The 22592-nt window shown below is 42.1% G+C and overlaps 1 protein-coding gene across 1 annotated transcript; it reads right to left on the bottom strand.

The window, feature by feature from the left end:
• Positions 1–15129: 15129 nt before the first annotated feature.
• On the bottom strand, positions 15130–16966 carry LOC129842658 (RING finger protein 11-like). Its single transcript, XM_055911285.1, has 3 exons — positions 16472–16966; positions 15929–16098; positions 15130–15671 (listed from the first exon to the last, which is right to left on the bottom strand). The coding sequence occupies exons 1-3, from the start codon at positions 16568–16570 to the stop codon at positions 15500–15502; spliced, it is 441 nt and encodes a 146-aa protein (XP_055767260.1). The 5' UTR covers positions 16571–16966; the 3' UTR covers positions 15130–15499.
• Positions 16967–22592: the final 5626 nt, after the last annotated feature.

The following is a 22592-nucleotide window of genomic DNA, read 5'->3' on the forward strand; positions in this document are numbered from 1 at the left end:
CTAGTACTCCTGAACATTTTGTGAAATGTCTGTATCTTTTATCAATGTCACTGTGAAAATGAGAGCAACATGAAATCTCTTCTTTTTCATTTACAATCTCAAGATTTACCAGTTACTACTGTAATATTTCTACGTGTCGAAAATCCATTTTTGTAAAGTCAGTTATACTGTTTGTGAAATTTGTTCAACAAAAATATTTGTATATATTGTATATATTTGTACATTTTTTAATAAAAAGAGTATACCATATGGGGTATAAAATGCACAGATCATTTCTTCATCGTCTACATGATTTAAAATCCTTTCCTCTGTCAACATCCAACCACAGAGTAACAATATAGATTGAACATGTCGTTTTATCTCAATCAGTGTGCATAAAAAAAGTTACATTAATATACTTTAAAATGAAGAAAACAACAATAAAATAGGAACAAAAAATATAAATATCAGGCTGTTAAAGTTCCGTTCTAGTAGGAGTCTTGTGGGGTTTCTAATCAGAAATGCCAAGGCCCAAATGGCCCCTATTTCCCAAATAATAACAGACAAATGAAATAACAATGTCAGGCTGTTAGAATTCTCTTCTAATATACGAGTCTTGTGGTGGTAATAGGCTTTAGGAGGCTTTAGAAGCCCCTTCATTACATTTCCTTCTGAAGATGTTGCGAATCCTCCTCCTCATCTTCTTTGGTTTGTCATGCTCCACTTCCTGTCCAGCGCAGTCCTCAGAGACTGAGAAGACTGGTCATCTTCTTTGGTTTGTCATGCTCCACTTCCTGTCCTCGAAGACTGAGAAGGCTGGTCATCTTCTTTGGTTTGTCATGCTCCACTTCCTGTCCAGCGCAGTCCTCGAAGACTGAGAAGGCTGGTCATCTTCTTTGGTTTGTCATGCTCCACTTCCTGTCCAGCGCAGTCCTCGAAGACTGAGAAGGCTGGTCATCTTCTTTGGTTTGTCATGCCCCACTTCCTGTCCAGCGCAGTCCTTGAAGACTGAGAAGGTTGGTCATCATCTTCTTTGATGGTCTGGAATGTGGTGCTGGTGGCATCAGAAAGAGGTGCTTCTCTAGCCTCAGCCTCATATACCAGCTGTAGATAGTTCTGTTGTAGGATGGGCTCCAGAACTTAGAGCATGCTTCTCCATCATACTCTGGGTAATAAGTCCCTCCTTGTTAGCAGCAAACCGATCAGGTACACTCTTAGCTATCCACAGAGCTACAAGGCAAACCTCATAGAGGTTGAAGATCTTTGATCCCAGTCCAAGTGCTCTCGCCAGCACCGTTCTGGGGCCTAGTATCTCCTCCAGGTTCTCCATGATGTCCGTGGCCACTGTTGGTCAATTTCTTCAACAAATGATCAGGTCTATATAATTATCAAACATACATTAGTAATGGAAAGGAAACACAGACTCTGTTTAAAATACTCCTTTAGTAATACAATTTGTAGGCAGAAGTTGGTACGGAGTACAATATAACAGTATATGATAGTTTCACCCCAAGTTCTGCAAAATGTCTAAGACATCCTGTAACTCATATATCCTCTCCCAGTCCTCCTTGCGTGAGTTTCCCTGGCAGCAACATTTTAATAAATCGAACCTCCCCTGACAGCAGTAACCATCTTGTGGGTTGGACCGAAACTTGACCTTTCATCACAAGTATAGAGTCATAACAAGGTGAACGAGTGTAAGCATCTTCTAACAGGGGGCTGGTTTCATCAGGTCTGTGGCAGCCTTGTGTTCTCAGAAAACCAGATAAGCACGGTGGGATCCAGACAGGAGGAGTCTGAACGTAGACGCCTTCTGATAGTGTCTGAAGGTCACAACACTCAAAGCAGGTGTTAACAACACAGAGAGGTCTCCTGAGGAGACCTTACCATTTATCATAACATCATTTATTGAAAGGTATAAGGCCTTGGTTTAACCCTCTTCACCACCTCCAAGTGATCTGTGGACTGCTGAAGAGTGTTGACCAGCTGCCCCCCGTGACCTGGCTCCCATAACAAGGACCATAGGAGAGCTTCTGCATCCTTCAAAAGAGGGGTGACCTTCAGAGAAAGTCAGTTCCGAAAGGGTTTGTAATTCACTTGAAAAATTACCTGGGAGATAATGTCCTGATGGTTTAACTGAGCACCACGACCTGCTTCGGGAAGGTCTTGGAGGCAGCTCGTCACCGTGGTCCCGATTTCAGTGAGGGCTCTTTGGACGATGTCCCTTGTGCTGTCTCTTTCTGCCGCCATGTCCACCAGGCTCTCCACGACCTCCCTGACTTCCTGTGGAATCTCCACCTGGAGCATCTCCTCTGACCTGATCTCAGGTTTGGCATGTTTCTCTGCATTGTCAATGAAGAGCTGCTGCTGCTCCACAATGAACTTAACATGTATTTCTCTCTTTTCCATGTGATCTCTAAATGCTCCTCTTATGACTTTTGCTAGAGGTTAAAACAGCAGTCTATAATAAGATATTTATATATTCAATTTTCAATCAATTTGCAAAAATGTCTACAATCCTGTTTTGACTTCGTCATTATGGAGTATTGTGTGTAGATGGGTGGAAAAAACAACAATTTAATCCATTTAGAATTTCGGGCTTTAACACAACAAAATGTGAAATAAGTCAAGGGGTATGAATACTTTCTGAATGCATAGCATGTATTCCTTATGAAACACACAGCATGCCTCTATTACTACAGTATTACACTGAAAATAGTCACAAACAGGGATAAGAGAAGCCGGTTCCCTTCCAGTAGACCGGAGAGACGGGCATCGCTCCACATTGAGCTCTCTCCAAATGTCCTGCTTAATGTTAATGAGCCTGTGCCGACTCCTCACCTTCAATGTCTGTCTGTGAGTTTGAATTTAGTGGAATACTGAGTTGCATATTAGCAGTGGCAAATGTTAATACGAATGAAAGCATTTACAACTCATTTTGAACACCTGACACACTTGACAACGTCATTTTGATCAGGCTATTATGGATCTTTCACATCTCGCTGGTTATAAAGTGAAGTATATTTCTTACCAGCTCAATGAGGTAGGGGTTTCTCTCCTCTCTCTTCCTGAAATCTACAAATGAAACACAGAATGCACATCAGTCACTTTGTGTCATATATTCAGCAAAGAGACTTTTGGCCATGTATTTAGATTCATTATTAGCTAAACAGGAAAGTGTTGGACAGGTTGACTGCCTGTGGACCTTGAGGTCTCTCTCCCTTTTTCAGGAAGGCTTTCTCAACATTGAAGAGGATCCATCCCCTCATGTGATTGACAGTGATGTAGGTTGACAGTGCAGCCTGCCCCTGAGGAGTCAGGAACTCTCTGCTGAGCTTTCTCTGTAAGACAGGCCATCATTAGCTCTGGAACCAGTGAGCAGAGCGCTAACTGGCCATTCATTTGAACTCATACAAACTTATAAGGGATATGACAGGCCACATTTTACATTTACGTCATTTAGCAGACGCTCTTATCCAGAGCGACTTACAAATTGGAAAGTTCATACATATTCATCCTGGTCCCCCCGTGGGGAATGAACCCACAACCCTGGCGTTGCAAGCGCCATGCTCTACCAACTGAGCCACACGGGACCGACCTACACTTCCTATGTAGGTCTACAGGTTTTTTTTAAATCTAGGAAATGTTCTTACCTGCTCTTCAAGGCATGACAGAAGGCATGACAGAAGCCACTATGTGTGGATGCACTGGAAATGCATGTTCACTACAACCGATTCTAAAGTGAAGAGAACCTAGAAATGTATCACGGAAATAATAAAAAAAAATAGAGAATGATGTGTATGCCACAACGCCAGATATAGGTTATGAAGCGATTTGTCTTCATAAACGAATATTAAGGTGTTTTACACAGTGACGTTACTTGATGGCGCTCAATGTCAAGTAACGTTTTAGTCATCATACAATTGAATGTGCCATGTGGGCCGCAGTAAACCCATAGAGAGCCTATTACATTACTAGAGGGGCATTGTCAAATGTTAAGCGGAGCAGCACAGGAGAACCCAAGAGCAGACTCAGACCAGGAAACAGGGATGAATGAACCAAGATATTTATTGTAACACAGGGAGAGATGAAGTGCAGATCCAGGGAAGCTTGAATGAGTTGTAGGAAACCCGATGTGGAGGCTGAGGTTGGAGTGAGCTTTGGTTGGGACAGGGCAAACAGGTCCGGAAGGGAATCCAAGGGAGCGATGATGAGTTGAATCCAGAACAGGGTAGTGAAATGTGGAACAGGAGACAGGAACCAGAATCAGAGCGGCAAAATTAATGGAGATTACAATCTGGCAGAGTGGAAGTGGCAGGATTGAATATTTGTAGAGGTCTTGATTATGGAACGGATTGCAGCTGGTGGGGAACTGCTCTGACTCCAGCACACCTGTCTCCAAACACACAATCACACAGAGAGAGAGAGAAGAAGAGGGAGCGGGAGAGGGAGAGGGAGAGAACTGGGGGAATGGCTGCAGGTCAAGGAGACACCGAATGTCCACTAGGGGGTGTAGCAGGAGCAGATGTGACAATAAACCCTCAAATTTCCATAATTGGGCCAACACGGCAGCCATCTTCGTCAGGGATGAATCCAAAAACCAGTCTAATTACAATGAATGGCAGGATAGGCATAGGTAATATACAGCTCTGGAAAATATTAAGAAACCACTGCAAATGATCAGTTTCTCTGATTTTACTATTTATAGGTATGTGTTTGGGTAAAATGAAATGTTTTGTTTAATTATATAAACTACTGACAACATTTCTCCCAAATTCCAAATAAAAATGTTGTCATTTAGAGCATTTATTTGCAGAAAATGACAACTGGTCAAAATAGCAAAAAATATGTAGTGTTGTCAAACCTCGAATAATGCTAAGAAAATAAGTTCATATTCATTTTTAAACAACACAATACTAATGGTTTAACTTAAGAAGAGTTCAGAAATCAATATTTGGTGGAATAACCCTGATTTTCAATCACAGCTTTCATGCCCTCCACCAGTCTTTCACATTGATGTTGGGTGACTTTATGCCACTCCTGGCGCAAAAATTCCTCCACCAAATACCACAGTGGGTGCGAGACCTGGAGAGGCCTACAAGCCACAGTGTCTCGCACCCACTGGGAAATTTGGTAGAGGATCGGTGATGATCTGGGGGTGCTTCAGCAAGGCTGGAATCAGGCAGATTTGTCTTTGTGAAGGACGCATTAATCAAGTCACGTACAAGGTGTCCTGGAAGACAACCTGCTTCATTCTGCTCTGACAATGTTCCTCAACTCCGAGGGTTGGTTTTTCCAGCAGGACAATGTTCCCCAACTCCGAGGGTTGGTTTTTCCAGCAGGACAATGTTCCCCAACTCGGAGGATTGGTTTTTCCAGCAGGACAATGTTCCCCAACTCTGAGGATTGGTTTTTCCAGCAGGACAATGTTCCTCAACTCCGAGGGTTGGTTTTTCCAGCAGGACAATGTTCCTCAACTCTGAGGATTGTTTTCTCCAGCAGGACAATGTTCCCCAACTCTGAGGATTGGTTTTCCCAGCAGGACAATGTTCCTCAACTCCGAGGGTTGGTTTTTCCAGCAGGACAATGTTCCCCAACTCTGAGGATTGGTTTTTCCAGCAGGACAATGTTCCTCAACTCTGAGGATTGTTTTCTCCAGCAGGACAATGTTCCTCAACTCTGAGGATTGTTTTCTCCAGCAGGACAATGTTCCTCAACTCCGAGGGTTGGTTTTTCCAGCAGGACAATGTTCCTCAACTCCGAGGGTTGGTTTTTCCAGCAGGACAATGTTCCTCAACTCCGAGGGTTGGTTTTTCCAGCAGGACAATGTTCCTCAACTCTGAGGATTGTTTTCTCCAGCAGGACAATGTTCCTCAACTCTGAGGATTGTTTTCTCCAGCAGGACAATGTTCCCCAACTCTGAGGATTGGTTGTTCCAGCAGGACAATGTTCCTCAACTCGGAGGATTGGTTTCTCCAGCAGGACAATGTTCCTCAACTCTGGGGATTGGTTTTTCCAGCAGGACAATGTTCCCCAACTCTGAGGATTGGTTTTTCCAGCAGGACAATGTTCCCCAACTCTGAGGATTGGTTTTTCCAGCAGGACAATGTTCCTCAACTCTGAGGATTGGTTTTTCCAGCAGGACAATGTTCCTCAACTCTGAGGATTGGTTTTTCCAGCAGGACAATGTTCCTCAACTCTGAGGATTGGTTTTTCCAGCAGGACAATGTTCCCCAACACTGAGGATTGGTTTTTCCAGCAGGACAATGTTCCTCAACTCTGAGGATTGGTTTTTCCAGCAGGACAATGTTCCTCAACTCTGAGGATTGGTTTTTCCAGCAGGACAATGTTCCCCAACTCTGAGGATTGGTTTTTCCAGCAGGACAATGTTCCCCAACTCTGAAGATTGGTTTTTCCAGCAGGACAATGTTCCTCAACTCTGAGGATTGGTTTTTCCAGCAGGACAATGTTCCCCAACACTGAGGATTGGTTTTTCCAGCAGGACAATGTTCCTCAACTCTGAGGATTGGTTTTTCCAGCAGGACAATGTTCCCCAACTCTGAGGATTGGTTTTTCCAGCAGGACAATGTTCCCCAACTCTGAGGATTGGTTTTTCCAGCAGGACAATGTTCCCCAACTCTGAGGATTGTTTTCTCCAGCAGGACAATGTTCCCCAACTCTGAGGATTGGTTTTTCCAGCAGGACAATGTTCCCCAACTCTGAGGATTGGTTTTTCCAGCAGGACAATGTTCCTCAACTCGGAGGATTGGTTTTTCCAGCAGGACAATGTTCCCCAACTCTGAGGATTGGTTTTTCCAGCAGGACAATGTTCCTCAACTCTGAGGATTGTTTTCTCCAGCAGGACAATGTTCCTCAACTCTGAGGATTGTTTTCTCCAGCAGGACAATGTTCCCCAACTCTGAGGATTGGTTGTTCCAGCAGGACAATGTTCCTCAACTCGGAGGATTGGTTTCTCCAGCAGGACAATGTTCCTCAACTCTGGGGATTGGTTTTTCCAGCAGGACAATGTTCCCCAACTCTGAGGATTGGTTTTTCCAGCAGGACAATGTTCCCCAACTCTGAGGATTGGTTTTTCCAGCAGGACAATGTTCCTCAACTCTGAGGATTGGTTTTTCCAGCAGGACAATGTTCCTCAACTCTGAGGATTGGTTTTTCCAGCAGGACAATGTTCCTCAACTCTGAGGATTGGTTTTTCCAGCAGGACAATGTTCCCCAACACTGAGGATTGGTTTTTCCAGCAGGACAATGTTCCTCAACTCTGAGGATTGGTTTTTCCAGCAGGACAATGTTCCTCAACTCTGAGGATTGGTTTTTCCAGCAGGACAATGTTCCCCAACTCTGAGGATTGGTTTTTCCAGCAGGACAATGTTCCCCAACTCTGAAGATTGGTTTTTCCAGCAGGACAATGTTCCTCAACTCTGAGGATTGGTTTGTCCAGCAGGACAATGTTCCCCAACACTGAGGATTGGTTTTTCCAGCAGGACAATGTTCCTCAACTCTGAGGATTGGTTTTTCCAGCAGGACAATGTTCCCCAACTCTGAGGATTGGTTTTTCCAGCAGGACAATGTTCCCCAACTCTGAGGATTGGTTTTTCCAGCAGGACAATGTTCCCCAACTCTGAGGATTGTTTTCTCCAGCAGGACAATGTTCCCCAACTCTGAGGATTGGTTTTTCCAGCAGGACAATGTTCCCCAACTCTGAGGATTGGTTTTTCCAGCAGGACAATGTTCCTCAACTCGGAGGATTGGTTTTTCCAGCAGGACAATGTTCCCCAACTCTGAGGATTGGTTTTTCCAGCAGGACAATGTTCCTCAACTCGGAGGATTGGTTTTTCCAGCAGGACAATGTTCCCCAACTCTGAGGATTGTTTTATCCAGCAGGACAATGTTCCCCAACTCTGAGGATTGGTTTTTCCAGCAGGACAATGTTCCCCAACTCTGAGGATTGTTTTATCCAGCAGGACAATGTTCCCCAACTCTGAGGATTGGTTTTTCCAGCAGGACAATGTTCCCCAACTTTGAGGATTGTTTTTTCCAGCAGGACAATGTTCCCCAACTCTGAGGATTGTTTTATCCAGCAGGACAATGTTCCCCAAATCGGAGGATTGGTTGTTCCAACAGGACAATGTTTCCCAACTCGGAGGATTGGTTTTTCCAGCAGGACAATGTTCCTCAACTCTGAGGATTGGTTTTTCCAGCAGGACAATGTTCCTCAACTCTGAGGATTGGTTTCTCCAGCAGGACAATGCTCCCCAACTCTGAGGATTGTTTTTTCCAGCAGGACAATGTTCCCCAACTCTGAGGATTGGTTTTTCCAGCAGGACAATGTTCCCCAACTCTGAGGATTGGTTTCTCCAGCAGGACAATGTTCCTCAACTCTGAGGATTGGTTTTTCCAGCAGGACAATGTTCCCCAACTCTGAGGATTGGTTTTTCCAGCAGGACAATGTTCCTCAACTCTGAGGATTGGTTTTTCCAGCAGGACAATGTTCCTCAACTCTGAGGATTGGTTTTTCCAGCAGGACAATGCTCCATGCAACACAGCCAGGTCAATGAAGGTGTGGATGGAGGACCACCAGATCAAGACCCTGTCATGGCCAGCCCAATCTCCAGACATGAACCCATGACCTGTCCATTTTCTGCAAATAAATGCACAAAATGACTATATTTTTACTTGATATTTGGGACAAATGTTGTCAGTAGTTCATTGAATAAAACAAAAATGTTAATTTTACCCAAACACATACCAATAAATAGTAAAAACAGAGAAACTGATAATTTTGCAGTGGTGTCTTAATTTTTTCCAGAGCTGTATGTGAAATTTGGCAGACGCTTTTATCCTAAGTTAACCAACTCCCTGACCCAACTTGACTGACCTTTGTCTCATCATAAGAAGGTTCAATACCATTCCAGTATTCTAATTCCTAATGTTACCAAAAATAATTTTCTGAATGCTTAAATAATGTCATGTCAACAGGATAGTTTCACTCAAAATGATGACTTATTTATGAAGAGCTTTTCAAACATTTTGCTCAAATGCAACATGTGTGTATACAATTGAACCTAAAAGTCAAGAGCATTTTAGTCTACTATAAGCATACTTTTGGTTTGTTAGTTTATTAGCTGAGCACGTGAAAACGATGTTAAGACAGTCTTTTCGTATTCTTGATTTATTCTATTACATTTGCATATGTCATATAGAAGTACACAACACATTAGTTTGGATTACATGGATTTACATGTACTGGTTTTCATTTCAGACAGACGATTAATTATGAAAATAAAATTAATCGAAGGCATTCACATATTTAATGATTCTAATATGTGTGTATCTAGAATTATGAGCCTTTAGGATTAAAGTAGCTTGCTGTTAAGCAGAGAATACATGTAATGAAATAGGCAGTATCAATCTATTAGGCATCTGAAATAATGAAATAGGCAGTATCAACCTATTAGGCAACTGAAATAATAAAATAGGCAGTATCAACCTATTAGGCAACTGAAATAATAAAATAGGCAGTATCAACCTATTAGGCAACTGAAATAATAAAATAGGCAGTATCAACCTATTAGGCAACTGAAATAAATAAAATAGGCAGTATCAACCTATTAGGCAACTGAAATAATAAAATAGGCAGTATCAACCTATTAGGCAACTGAAATAAATAAAATAGGCAGTATCAACCTATTACTGGCTAGTCTGGTCTGCATGTAAACTCAGCAAAAAAAGAAACCTCCCTTTTTCAGGACCCTGTTTTCAAAGATAATTCGTGAAAATCCAAATAACTTCACAAATCTTCATTGTAAAGGGTTTAAACACTGTTTCCCATGCTTGTTCAATGAACCATAAACAAGTAATGAACATGCACCTGTGGAACGGTCATAAGACACAATCAGCTTACAAACGGTAGGCAATTAAGGTCACAGTTATGAAAACTTAGGACACTAAACAGGTCTTTCTACTGACTCTGAAACCACCAAAAGAAAGATGCCCAGGGTCCCTGCTCATCTGCGTGAACGTGCCTTAGGCATGCTGCATCATCTGCATGAGGACTGCAGATGTGGCCAGGGCAATAAATTGCAATGTCCGTACTGTGAGACGCTTAAGACAACGCTACAGGGAGACAGGACAGACAGCTGATCGTCCTCACAGTGGCAGACCACGTGTAACAACACCTGCACAGAATCGGTAAATCCGAACATCACACCTGCGGGACAAGTACAGGTTGGCAACAACAACTGCCCGAGTTACACCAGGAACACACAATCTCTCCATCAGTGCTCAAACTGTCTGCAATAGGCTGAGAGAGGCTGGACTGAGGGCTTGTAGGCCTGTTGTAAGGCAGGTCTTCACCAGACATCACCGGCAACAATGTTGCCTATGGGCACAAACCCACTGTCGCTGGACCAGACAGGACTGGCAAAATGTGCTCTTCACTGACGAGTCGCGGTTTTGTCTCACCAGGGGTGATGGACGGATTCGCGTTTATTGTCGAAGGAATGAGCGTTACACCGAGGCCTGTACTCTGGAGCGGGATCGATTTAGAGGTGGAGGGTCCATCATGGTCTGGGGCGGTGTGTCACATCATCATTGGACTGAGCTTGTTGTCATTGCAGGCAATCTCAAAGCTGTGCGTTACAGGGAAGACATCCTCCTCCCTCATGTGGTACCCTTCCTGCAGGCTCATCCTGACATGACCCTCCAGCATGACAATGCCACCAGCCATACTGCTCGTTCTGTGCGTGATTTCCTGCAAGACAGGAATGTCAGTGTTCTGCCATGGCCAGTGAAGAGCCCGGATCTCAATCCCATTGAGTATGTCTGGGACCTGTTGGATCGGAGGGTGAGGGCTAGGGCCATTCCTCGCAGAAATGTCTGGGAACTTGCAGGTGCCTTAGTGGAAGAGTGGGGTAACATCTCACAGCAAGAACTGGCAAATCTAGTGCAGTCCATGAGGAGATGCACTGCAGTACTTAATACAGCTGGTGGCCATACCAGATACTGACTGTTACTTTTGACCCCCCTTTGTTCAGGGACACATTATTCCATTTCTGTTATACACATGTCTGTGGAACTTGTTCAGTTTATATCTCAGTTGTTGAATCTTGTTATGTTCATGCAAATATGTACACATGTTAAGTTTGCTGAAAATAAACGCAGTTGACAGTGAGAGGACGTTTCTTTTTTTGCTGAGTATATTCGGAGACAGGACTCTTAAGATGACATAAAGAAACTCTCCTTATTTGCTCCCTGAACATGGCCAGGGCCCTTGTCTACAGGGGACGGAAGACCTCTGTGTTATCATTGAGGTGGTCCTTGTCTACAGGGGACAGAAGACCTCTGTGTCATCATTGAGGTGTCCTTGTCTACAGGGGACAGAAGACCTCTGTGTCATCATTGAGGTGGTCCTTGTCTACAGGGGACAGAAGACCTCTGTGTCATCATTGAGGTCATCTCTCTTTCACTCTTAGCAGGCAAAAAAAACTGTAAATAGGGTCTTCTTTCATCATGACCTCGCTGTAGCTGACGATAGATGGGTGGACTATGATGGTGAAAGCATCCTGTGGGTGGGATATACACTGGAATCATAAGACACCTCAATCTAACTAACCTGTTATGCCAAAGATGGTGCACTTGCAATTCTTTATTACAAATTGTAAAAACAATGTAACAACTATGACAAAACACAGACAAAATTAGAAAATGGTAATAAGAAGCCATATATGAAGAAGTTCAGATTTGGAATCCACTTTTTATTGTAGTTTTTCCTAAAAGCTGAGCCCTCATTACACACATTACAAACCCCAGAAACAGCAGCCAGGAACATTCTGACTAATCATATTCTTCTTTTAGTAGACACACTCTCCATCTCCGGCTTCAAGGAGCACTAAAACAATGACACGAGTATCAGAAATGATTGTACTTCACAGGAGTTGGCTCACGTTCACCTAAAAGGGCATAGGTCTAGGAATAAATTGAATAGCAGTCATATTTTCCCCACTTTCTCCTTAAGAGAGTTGGTGATGAGGGTACATTTCAAATACGGTCCTGGTTTTGACTTCACCACAGTAATGTCCACGATCAGATAGTTACATTCAGAATGGGTTCAATTCATTATCCATTCTATTCTCCTCAGTTTGAGTCTGTACCCTCTCTCACTCGTCCTTACTTTGTTAGTATCAAACCACAGTCAATCAATAATAGTTTCCTATTCATTTTAGTCCAATAATCAATCGACAAAACAGTTTAAAAAGTCTCTGGAATTCAATCATGTAGAATAGATCATCACTACAATACAAAAAAACAGATCTATATTCACAAACACATTTTCTGACAACATTGGAAAACCCTCTAGATACAACCTTCACACACAGTATCCAAAACAGTGTCAATTATATTTTTGACACGTATTCATTCTCTTTTTCTCTCGTCAAACACTTCTACAATAAAGTTATTCAAAGAGACAATAGAGTAGTAGGAGAAATAGAAGGAGGAAGAGGGAAAAGGAGAACAAACAAGATATTTCCTCCTGTCCTGATTCAAGGCCTGTAGTCACAAAGACTAGGAGTCCATATAACTATGATCCAAAAGGCAAAACGGTCTCCTACTCTAAGACTCTTTGTGAATACAGTCCTAGACCTACACGGTACCAGAGGAGATCCCAAGGTGCATAGAGTTCGGGGGGATAGATAATGGCACAGCATTTTTGGCAGCGTCCAAAATGGCACCCTAATCCCTACATAGTGCACTACTCTTGACCAGTTCCTGCATCGTGCTTTGCTCAAAAGTAGTGCATTATATAGGGATTAGGGTGCCATTTTGGATGCAAAAGTCACCCACTAACAGTAAACATAAGAATGAACAACAACAACAAACCATGATCTCATAAGAGTTAGAGAGCACATAGTCAAGGCAAAGCTTTGTCAGGAAAAAGATCCAAGGTGAAAAAGCAGTTTAAGGTACTAAGAGCCTAGTAAGGCTTGCCACCTTGGCAAGACAGCACAAATAGATCTGGAACCAGACTAACAGCTACAACAACCCACCCTGTAAAACAACATACATACAAATCCAACATCTCCAATGAAGGTATGAGGCCAGTAGTAACATCTCCAATAAAGGTATGAGGCCAGTAGTAACATCTCCAATAAAGGTATGAGGCCAGTAGTAACACCTCCAATAAAGGTATGAGGCCAGTAGTAACATCTCCAATAAAGGTATGAGGCCAGTAGTAACACCTCCAATAAAGGTATGAGGCCAGTAGTAACACCTCCAATAAAGGTATGAGGCCAGTAGTAACATCTCCAATAAAGGTATGAGGCCAGTAGTAACATCTCCAATAAAGGTATGAGGCCAGTAGTAACACCTCCAATAAAGGTATGAGGCCAGTAGTAACATCTCCAATAAAGGTATGAGGCCAGTAGTAACATCTCCAATAAAGGTATGAGGCCAGTAGTAACTTCTCCAATAAAGGTATGAGGCCAGTAGTAACACCTCCAATAAAGGTATGAGGCCAGTAGTAACATCTCCAATAAAGGTATGAGGCCAGTAGTAACATCTCCAATAAAGGTATGAGGCCAGTAGTAACATCTCCAATAAAGGTATGAGGCCAGTAGTAACATCTCCAATAAAGGTATGAGGCCAGTAGTAACACCTCCAATAAAGGTATGAGGCCAGTAGTAACATCTCCAATAAAGGTATGAGGCCAGTAGTAACATCTCCAATAAAGGTATGAGGCCAGTAGTAACATCTCCAATAAAGGTATGAGGCCAGTAGTAACATCTCCAATAAAGGTATGAGGCCAGTAGTAACATCTCCAATAAAGGTATGAGGCCAGTAGTAACATCTCCAATAAAGGTATGAGGCCAGTAGTAACATCTCCAATAAAGGTATGAGGCCAGTAGTAACATCTCCAATAAAGGTATGAGGCCAGTAGTAACATCTCCAATAAAGGTATGAGGCCAGTAGTAACACCTCCAATAAAGGTATGAGGCCAGTAGTAACATCTCCAATAAAGGTATGAGGCCAGTAGTAACATCTCCAATAAAGGTATGAGGCCAGTAGTAACATCTCCAATAAAGGTATGAGGCCAGTAGTAACATCTCCAATAAAGGTATGAGGCCAGTAGTAACATCTCCAATAAAGGTATGAGGCCAGTAGTAACATCTCCAATAAAGGTATGAGGCCAGTAGTAACATCTCCAATAAAGGTATGAGGCCAGTAGTAAGTCATGAGGCAACCTACTAGACCGGCATGGGATGGAGACCTCAAAGTTTATTCTCATATCTCATTACTTTGTGAACTTTTTTCTTTCTCTAAGAGTGCCCTTTAATTAGAAAAAAAAATGCATTCTAGTCAAGAGCCCTGTGCTTTTTTGAGAGACATTCAAGGCCATACCCGTCTTAAAGCTAATTGGCCGAGACAGCAGTGTTAAGGTCGGGGGTCACCTTCTTTTGACCAATCAGAACGGAGCAATTCTAGCACTTCCTCACATCATATTGCACATTTTAGTCTGGGGAGGGTGATGATTGAAAAAGGGAATTAAAATAAACCAACCACATAAACAAAGATATAGATCTGTTTGTGCCGTCTTGCCAGTTCCTGTGCTGTCTTATCAGTTGTTGTCAAGAAGACAGCACTAACAGATCCAAGACCAGCCTACATAAACTAAACTAATGGGCCAATCTCTAGTCTACCACCCTTAGATCATCCACAGGTTAAATCAGTTGTCAATAATATCTCTCATCATGACTTCTAAAGTTCTCCATCTATATCCTTCACTTCACTTAAGCTGTATTTGGCAACAAGTCTGAAAAGGCGAAAGAGACAGACGTTCCTAATTCCAAAAGCCCAATACAGAGTAGAACACCCCACTTTCAACACACTCAGTGTGGCACGCCCTACATATGGAGCTTCCAAGTGGCGCCGTGATCTAAGACACTGCATCTCAGTGCTAGAGGCGCCACTACAGACAACCTGGTTCGAATCCAGACTGTATCACAACCAGCCGTGATTGGGAGTCCCATAGGGCGGCACACAATTGGCCCAGCGTCGTCCGAGTTTGGCCGTCATTGTAAATAAGAATTTGTTCGTAACTGACTTACCTAGTTAAATAAAGGTTACATTTAAAAAATATATATATTTTGACAATCCATCTCTCCTCCCAGGGCTGTGTGACTAGAACAGAACATCCGGGTTAAAGAAGTGATGTGTCATAAGGGCATTTGGCACCTCTAACAGAGGGGAAGTTTCTAGGATTGTGTGCACCCTATTCCCTATTTAATGCACTACTTTGGATCAGGGTCTATAAGGCTCTGGTGAAAAGTAGTACATTAAATAGTGAATAGTTTTGCAACTGAATTGTTTTTAACAAGCATTACTTATTAGACAAGTCCAGGTCAAGTCCCTCCCTGTTTTAATCAGTTTTCTTCTGTTTGGCCTAATGAACAGGACCCAGCCAGAGACTGCTCAGATGAGTGAACTGGTCTCCTATGAGACCAGTTCAGTTGGTCTCATAGGAGGAGAGCAGTGCGGCATCCACAGGCTCCATACAGGAAGGACAGGTGAAGGACCTCATCAGCCAGGTGTCGATGCAGTCCACGTGGTAGATGTGCAGGCAGGGAAGGAACCGGATGGGGTCGCCGTACTCAAAGTCATTCATGCAGATCGCACACCTGGAGAGAGTGAGGCGCACGACATGATAGATAGCATTTAGTCAAAATTTGGTACAGGTTTCAAATAATGAGAGGCCTACAGCTAACTTACATACATTTGGTAATGGATGAGGGGAGGACCCACTAATATCCTTCTGGGCCATGGCTCAAGATAATATGGCTAGAAATAGGAAATTGCTAGTAAATTAGTGTCTAAATTGGTTGTGCTAGAAGAAAAATGATATGGTTGGTCACAGGGCAGTAAAAGACATACTCACTCTTTGACTTTCTTGTCAGAGGGCTCAGAGCCGGGGTCAAAGATGCCTCTGGGGAGGTGGTGGATGAGGCCAATCCGCTGGGCGATACGGACCTGCTCCTCCTCTGTCAGCTGGCTGGCCAGGCACGTCTGACTGGGGGTGGGGTGGTACACTGGCGCCTGGACACGCTCCTGTATGGCATGTGGGGAGAGGGGTACAGGGTAACCCATGATACAGTCACCAGGGAGTCTCTGGACCCCCCCAAAATTACATGTGGATCCTCTACTATCTCAGACAGTCAGATTTTATACCATTGACTTGGTGGGGAAATGGACAGAAAGCCTTTATAGAAGCGTTAGTAAGCTAAACCGTGCCAGACATTCTCACATGACAGTTATAGCTTACTAGTGAACCCTACACTTCTGACAGAATACGAAATGAGCAACAAGATACAAAACACAGACCATGCAACACACTACTAGGTTAACTTAACGTGAACAGTTAGTTTACATTGTTATCAATGAATCCCCGGTATAGATGTGATCCATCTCCCCCTGAATTTACCTGGTAAGGCGGTGGAGGCTCCCCTGGAACACTGGCTTCCTGGGACTCGTTGAGGAGAGACAAATCGTCGGCGCCTTGCGAAGACAAACAGTTCCCCATTGAACTGGACCAGCACACACAACCCCCACTACGAACAGGACAGCTAGCTAACAGCACAGCAAGATAAGCAACAAAAACAAATATTTGTACGTGTCTTGCTAAATAAGTTGTATTTTTAGCTAGCCTGCTGGGTAGCTAGCGAATAGGAATGAACAGCAGCCCTCCGACGTCGATGCAGAAAAACAATTCTAATCGCTGTGTAACTTGGAAATAAAAGTCAATATCGCTCGAAACAACATGTAAATGCTGTATCTAATTATACCAATACCTAAGTCAGCGAACTGTAAATGACACCGATTACAATTTGTGCTATTTGGTTATTCGAACTGACTATATTTTTAGATTAAACCTTTTGATGAATCCATCTTTGTTTTGGCTTTGTTTACAAACTGTATACACAGAAGTGACGTAGCTAGTTAATGGGAAGTTGGTAGATCCGGAAGTTGCCCTTCGAAAGAATGGCGGGTAGGTGGACGAGAAAATGTGCCTAATAAGCAGTAGTGTAAAGTAATTAAGTAAAAATACTTTAAAGTACTACTTAAGTCGTTTTTTGGGTTTATCAGTACTCTACTATGTATATTTTTGACAAATTTTACTCCGCTACATTCCTAAAGAAAATAATGCAATTTTTTACTCCATACATTTTCCCTGACACCCAAAAGTACTCTTTACATTTCGAATGCTTAGCAGGACAGGAAAATGGTCCAATTCAAGTACTTATCAAGAGAACATCCCTGGTCATCCCTACTGCCTCTGATCTGGCTGACTCACTAAACACACATGCTTTGTTTGTAAACAATGTCAGTGTGTTTGGAGTGTGCCTCTGGTTATCCATAAAACAAAAGAAAATCATGCTGTCTGGTTTGCTTAATATAAAGAATGTGAAAAGATTTAAACTTTTACTTTTGATACTTAAATAAAATTTTGCAATAACATTTATACTGAACAAAACATTTGAAAGATTTTTACTGAGTTACAGTTCATAGAAGGAACTCACTCAATTGAAATAAATTCATTAGGCCCTAATCTATGGATTTCACATGACTGGAGAATAGCATCAGGTCTGGTAGATATTCCTGCAGTCAACATGCCAATTGCACACTCCCTCAAAACTGCACATTTTTAGATTGGCCTTTTAATGTCCCCAGCACAAGGTGCACCTGTGTAATGATCATGCTGTTTAATCAGCTTCTTGAAATGCCACAGCTGTCAGGTGGATAGATTATGTTGGGAAAGGATACATGCTCACTAACAGCAATGTAAACAAATGTGTGCACATAATTTGAGAGAAAAGCTTTTTGTGCATATGGAACATTTTTGGGATATTTTATTTCAGTTCATGAAACATGGGACTAACACTTGTTGCGTTTATATTTTTGTTCAGTATACTTTTGGTACTTAAGTATATTTAAAACCAAATACTTATAGACTTTTACTCAAGTAGTACTTTACTGTGTGGCTTTTGAGTCATTTTCTATTAAGGTATCTTTACTTTTACTCAAGTATGAAATTGGGTACTTTTCCCCCCACTGCTAATAAGACTAACAATAGTTATATCCCTTCATCATATTAATTTCCAGTCATCATAATGAAGACAACACAGATCCAACAGTCAAGAACATCCTTCACTGTATGGCTACCTTTCCACATCAAACTACCTGAACTTGTAATGTAGGTATGAGGTTCCACTATCATCATTTCCATTCTCAGTCATGATCATAAGTAAAGACACAACACAGTCAAGATGCTACAGTCAAGAACATCCTTTTATTCAATCAAGGTGCTGCTCTGCTCAAACTGTGTTTTTCTTCTTATGGAAAAGAAACTGTAATTAACACATGCATTTCACCTATAGAGCTCTGGGGGTGTTTCTTATACACAAAGACATGGGATGCATTTAAAATGGCACCCTATTCCCTACACAGTGCACTACTTTTGAACAGGGCCCTATGGGAATAGTGAAAAAGTAGTGCACTATGTAGGGAATAGGGTGCCATTTCAGACAGAGCTACAGGCATGAGTGGGGCTCTTCTGTTCTGAGGGCGTAGGGTCAGGGGTCAAAGGGCGTACTGTCTAGACACCACTAAACAAAAACAAATCTCAAAACGGAACAGAGTTTTTAGAGCCTGGCATTCAAACTACGTTTCACTTGAGAGTATGCCTCAAGCCTGGATCATGCTGGCTCTATATGGTGGGTTGTGGTGTGTGTCTTGGCAATGGCTAATACTGCTGCTGGCTTCACTAGATAAAACCTCACAATAATAATACAAGAGTTTAGAGTATTTGATAGATGACTAGGTGTGTGTGTGTGCTGGTAGTATTGCAAACCCCCTTTTCTCAGCCAGTAGTTATAAGGTGCTTGTAGCATTTCATTTACAGTCCAAGACTCTCTTATAGAGTTTCAATGATGGCATACCCTGATAGATAGGAACTATGAAAGCAAAAATCCAAATTAAGTCAAAAATAAAAATAAAGGCATAAAATAAAACAAAATAAATTAAAAAATTTAAAACTCTTAACTTGTCACAGCAGAACAGCAGCCCCCCCCCCCCCCCCCCCCAACAAGGTACCCCTATAATTTCTCCTTTACCCCAACATTATTGACCCCCTAAGACCCCCATAACCGCTAACACCCAGTCCTACCCTACACTGGGCAGGCACACCCCCAAAAGCCCATTGGTGTAATTTGTTCACTTACATTAGCTGTTTGAATGGAGAAGCTGAAGAGGATGGGTAATGGTATACAATGTGAAGAAGAGGCAATACAGACAAGAATAACGTGAGCTAACTGCATTCTGCTCAAGACAAAAAGTTTCGGCCATTTTTTTTTCAACAACCCCTTCCATCAACGGAAGGGAGGGAGGGGAAAGGAGGGAGAGAGAGGACACAGTTACAGACTACTCCAGTGTCTACGAGAGAACAGATAGACAGAGGAGAGGAGAGCAGGAGACGGAGGGAAGAAGAAAAAAGCCAGAGAGCAAGGGGGAACGAGAACAATTTTTTTTTGCTTTTTCAGTATTTTTTTTCATCATTTATCAATAAAAAGTAAAGAACTAATTCACACCAGTTTCCTTTTGTACTATATATATACGGATTTTGAAAAGGGAAAGGATTTATGGGAAGGTTGATACAATGGAGGGGGATCATTTGTCAGAGGTGGAGGTAGGATGAAGTTACTTACTAAGCACTGATCTAAGGTCAGTTTTGCATATCCCCTCCTAATGGTTCAGGTCAGGATATGGGGTACAGTAAACTGATCCTAGATCTGCACTTAGGGGCACTTCCACCTCTACCGTGAATTATTTCGAATGAAAGGGGAGCGATCTGGATTACAAAATGGAGTCTGTGAACAAAAGGCACTTTTAAGGGACAACCTTTAACTGCTGGGAAACTACACTACAGCACAAGCACTAGTCAAGGTGAATTTACAGGGGAATGAGGGAGAGGGTGGAGAAGGAAGGGGTGGAGGGAAGCTCACTTTGCATAGGCCTACTGTATTTCTATCGTTACGTCATGGTTCTGACAGACTGGCTGGCTCCTCAAATGAAACAAATTCTAAGCTGTCATTTTCCTGTTTTTCCTTGCTCAGACTCGGAGAGAGGAGTATAATAATCTGGGAGAAATCAGAAGAAGTAGCTGTGGGCATCGTTAAGCCTACAGTACAGCTCTCGTCCTATCTAAAGGTTGAACCAAAATGCCTTTTGCTTCACAACCTACTAGAGGAATACAGGAAGGAACAGGAACCCCTCCCTCCACTCAATATTACAAACAGGAGAAGGAATAGAAATAGAGAAGAGGAATAATAAATGCGGTTTCCTAAAGGTAGTCATTATTTTGTTCATTATCATTCATTTTGTAATAGTTTGAATGTACTTTATAGTGTGTAAAAGTGCCGGTTTTTCATTTCACCGGTTTTTCATTTCATGTTCAAATTTTTTTTTAAACGTTTTGTAAGAAATGTATCTTCCTTCAGCCCCTCCAAACATTTTTTATAAACAAATGATTACACGTTAAACATTAAAAAAGAGACAATAAAGGAAAATAAAAACAAATACCCCCAACTTACAAAGACTAGGATATGGCTCTGTTAGTTTAGAGTCCAGGAGCACATCGGACTTGAAACAAATAGATTTTTTTTCTCTTTTCTTCTTAGCTTTCTTAAAAATCTCTAACAGACAAAACACAATGAATCTACCCAATGCATTGCACGTGGCTCAATCGACACATATTTTTCAATAATAATACTTTCCATCAAAAAACAAACACTTTTTTTCTTCAATTTTTCTATTGTCGATTTTGACATGTTTCATATATTTTGCATCATGGACATTTTTGTTTCGTTTTTGAATGCTGCACTGTAGATGTGGAGGTTGGGTGGGTGCTCATTGAATTGTCATGGTAACAGTGAGGTGCTGTCCATCATGGAATTCTGCTAGCTCAAGAGTTCAGAAAATAACTAAACTGCCAACAAGCTCATTTTAGTCAAGTTTAAAAAGGAGCATATACCATAAATATATATGTATAAGATCACTCTCTCTCTCTTTATAACATTTTGCGGTCTTCTACAAAGATTCTGTCCTATAGCCAATGGTTTCCATATAGGAAGAAACATCACCATTCTTTGTAGCTTTAGCATATATGTGAACAAAAACATCAACCTGAATTTGAACTAATTGCATGATAGGGGAGTACAGAGGCACTTCCATAGATTGTTATAGTTGTGATATATGATTTGAGTACATAGAGCTAATTTGACTATAAACTCAGAGTGCCTGGGCTGTCAGACAATTCTATCCCTGCACATGGAAGAAACCAACAGCTAGGCAGTCCAGTTATTTTGTGAGGTTTGGCTTTTTTTGTTTGAATTATTGTGTCATGATAAAAAAAATATACAATAACAATTTAATAATCACATTTACGATAGAAAAAAACAAGGTATCTCAAATTAAAAATGACAAATGTCAAAATGAATGAAAAACCATTATCAAAGGCAGTTTGGAGAAACTCATATATAAAGGCTCACCTTTGTGTTTCGAATCGGGGTGACGGTGTTAGTAGTGTGCATTTTGATACGGTGGTGTGTCAGCGTGTGTTCCTCTGGGCGCTACTGTGAATGGACTGTGGTTACAGGGTGAAGCAAGGCAGGGGTTGTCGCATGTTCCTGTACTGGTGTTTGTGAGAGATTTCAGAGATGTCTGTTATTGCAAACAAAGATGATATTTTTTCTGCAAAATAAAAAGCGGATGAAAGAAGAAAATCTTAGGGAAGAAGGTCAAACATAAGCAAAAAAATCCAAGTGAGACAAAACCAAAACCAATCCAGCAAACAAAATGAAATGCAAGAAAACGGCTACAAACAAAAAGAAAGCTAGTTATTACATGATGATGTTGATCCTATGCATGTATTATGTTACTGTGAAGGACACACAGACAAAATGTTATTGTCAGTGAATAGTTGTGTCTGCCAGACGTGTGGGTTCTGGATACGATGATCTGTGTGTGTGTGTGTACGTACTTTGAGTCTGCGTGAGTGCGTGTATGTGTGAGTGCCAGGATGCCAGAGCCACAGCCCATTGCCCCCCCACACACACTGCCTTCAGCGACCTGCTGTATCGCTCTGTTTCCTCCCTTATTTGTTTCAGTAGTGCATAGGTGAGGGGACGAAAGAGCGCATAGTGTTGTATGACTGTCTGTCTGTCTGTCTGTCTGTCTGACTGTCTGTTATGTCTGTCTGACTGACTGACTGTCTGTTATGTCTGTCTGTCTGTCTGTCTGTCTGACTGTCTGTTATGTCTGTCTGACTGACTCACTGTCTGTCTGTCTGTCTCTTATGTCTGTCTGTCCATCTGTTACGTCTGTCTGACTGACTGACTGTCTGACTGTTATGTCTGACTGATTGACTGTCTGTTATGTCTGTCTGTCTGTCTGTTTTGTGTTCGCTCTCGGCTCATGCTATTGGCTATCGCTCTTCACAAGAGGTAAGCTAAAACCAGCCATCTAGTGCAGATGGTATCACACCATTG

Source organism: Salvelinus fontinalis, unplaced genomic scaffold (genome assembly GCF_029448725.1).
Source record: "Salvelinus fontinalis isolate EN_2023a unplaced genomic scaffold, ASM2944872v1 scaffold_0059, whole genome shotgun sequence".
In the NCBI taxonomy this organism is placed as follows: domain Eukaryota; kingdom Metazoa; phylum Chordata; class Actinopteri; order Salmoniformes; family Salmonidae; genus Salvelinus; species Salvelinus fontinalis.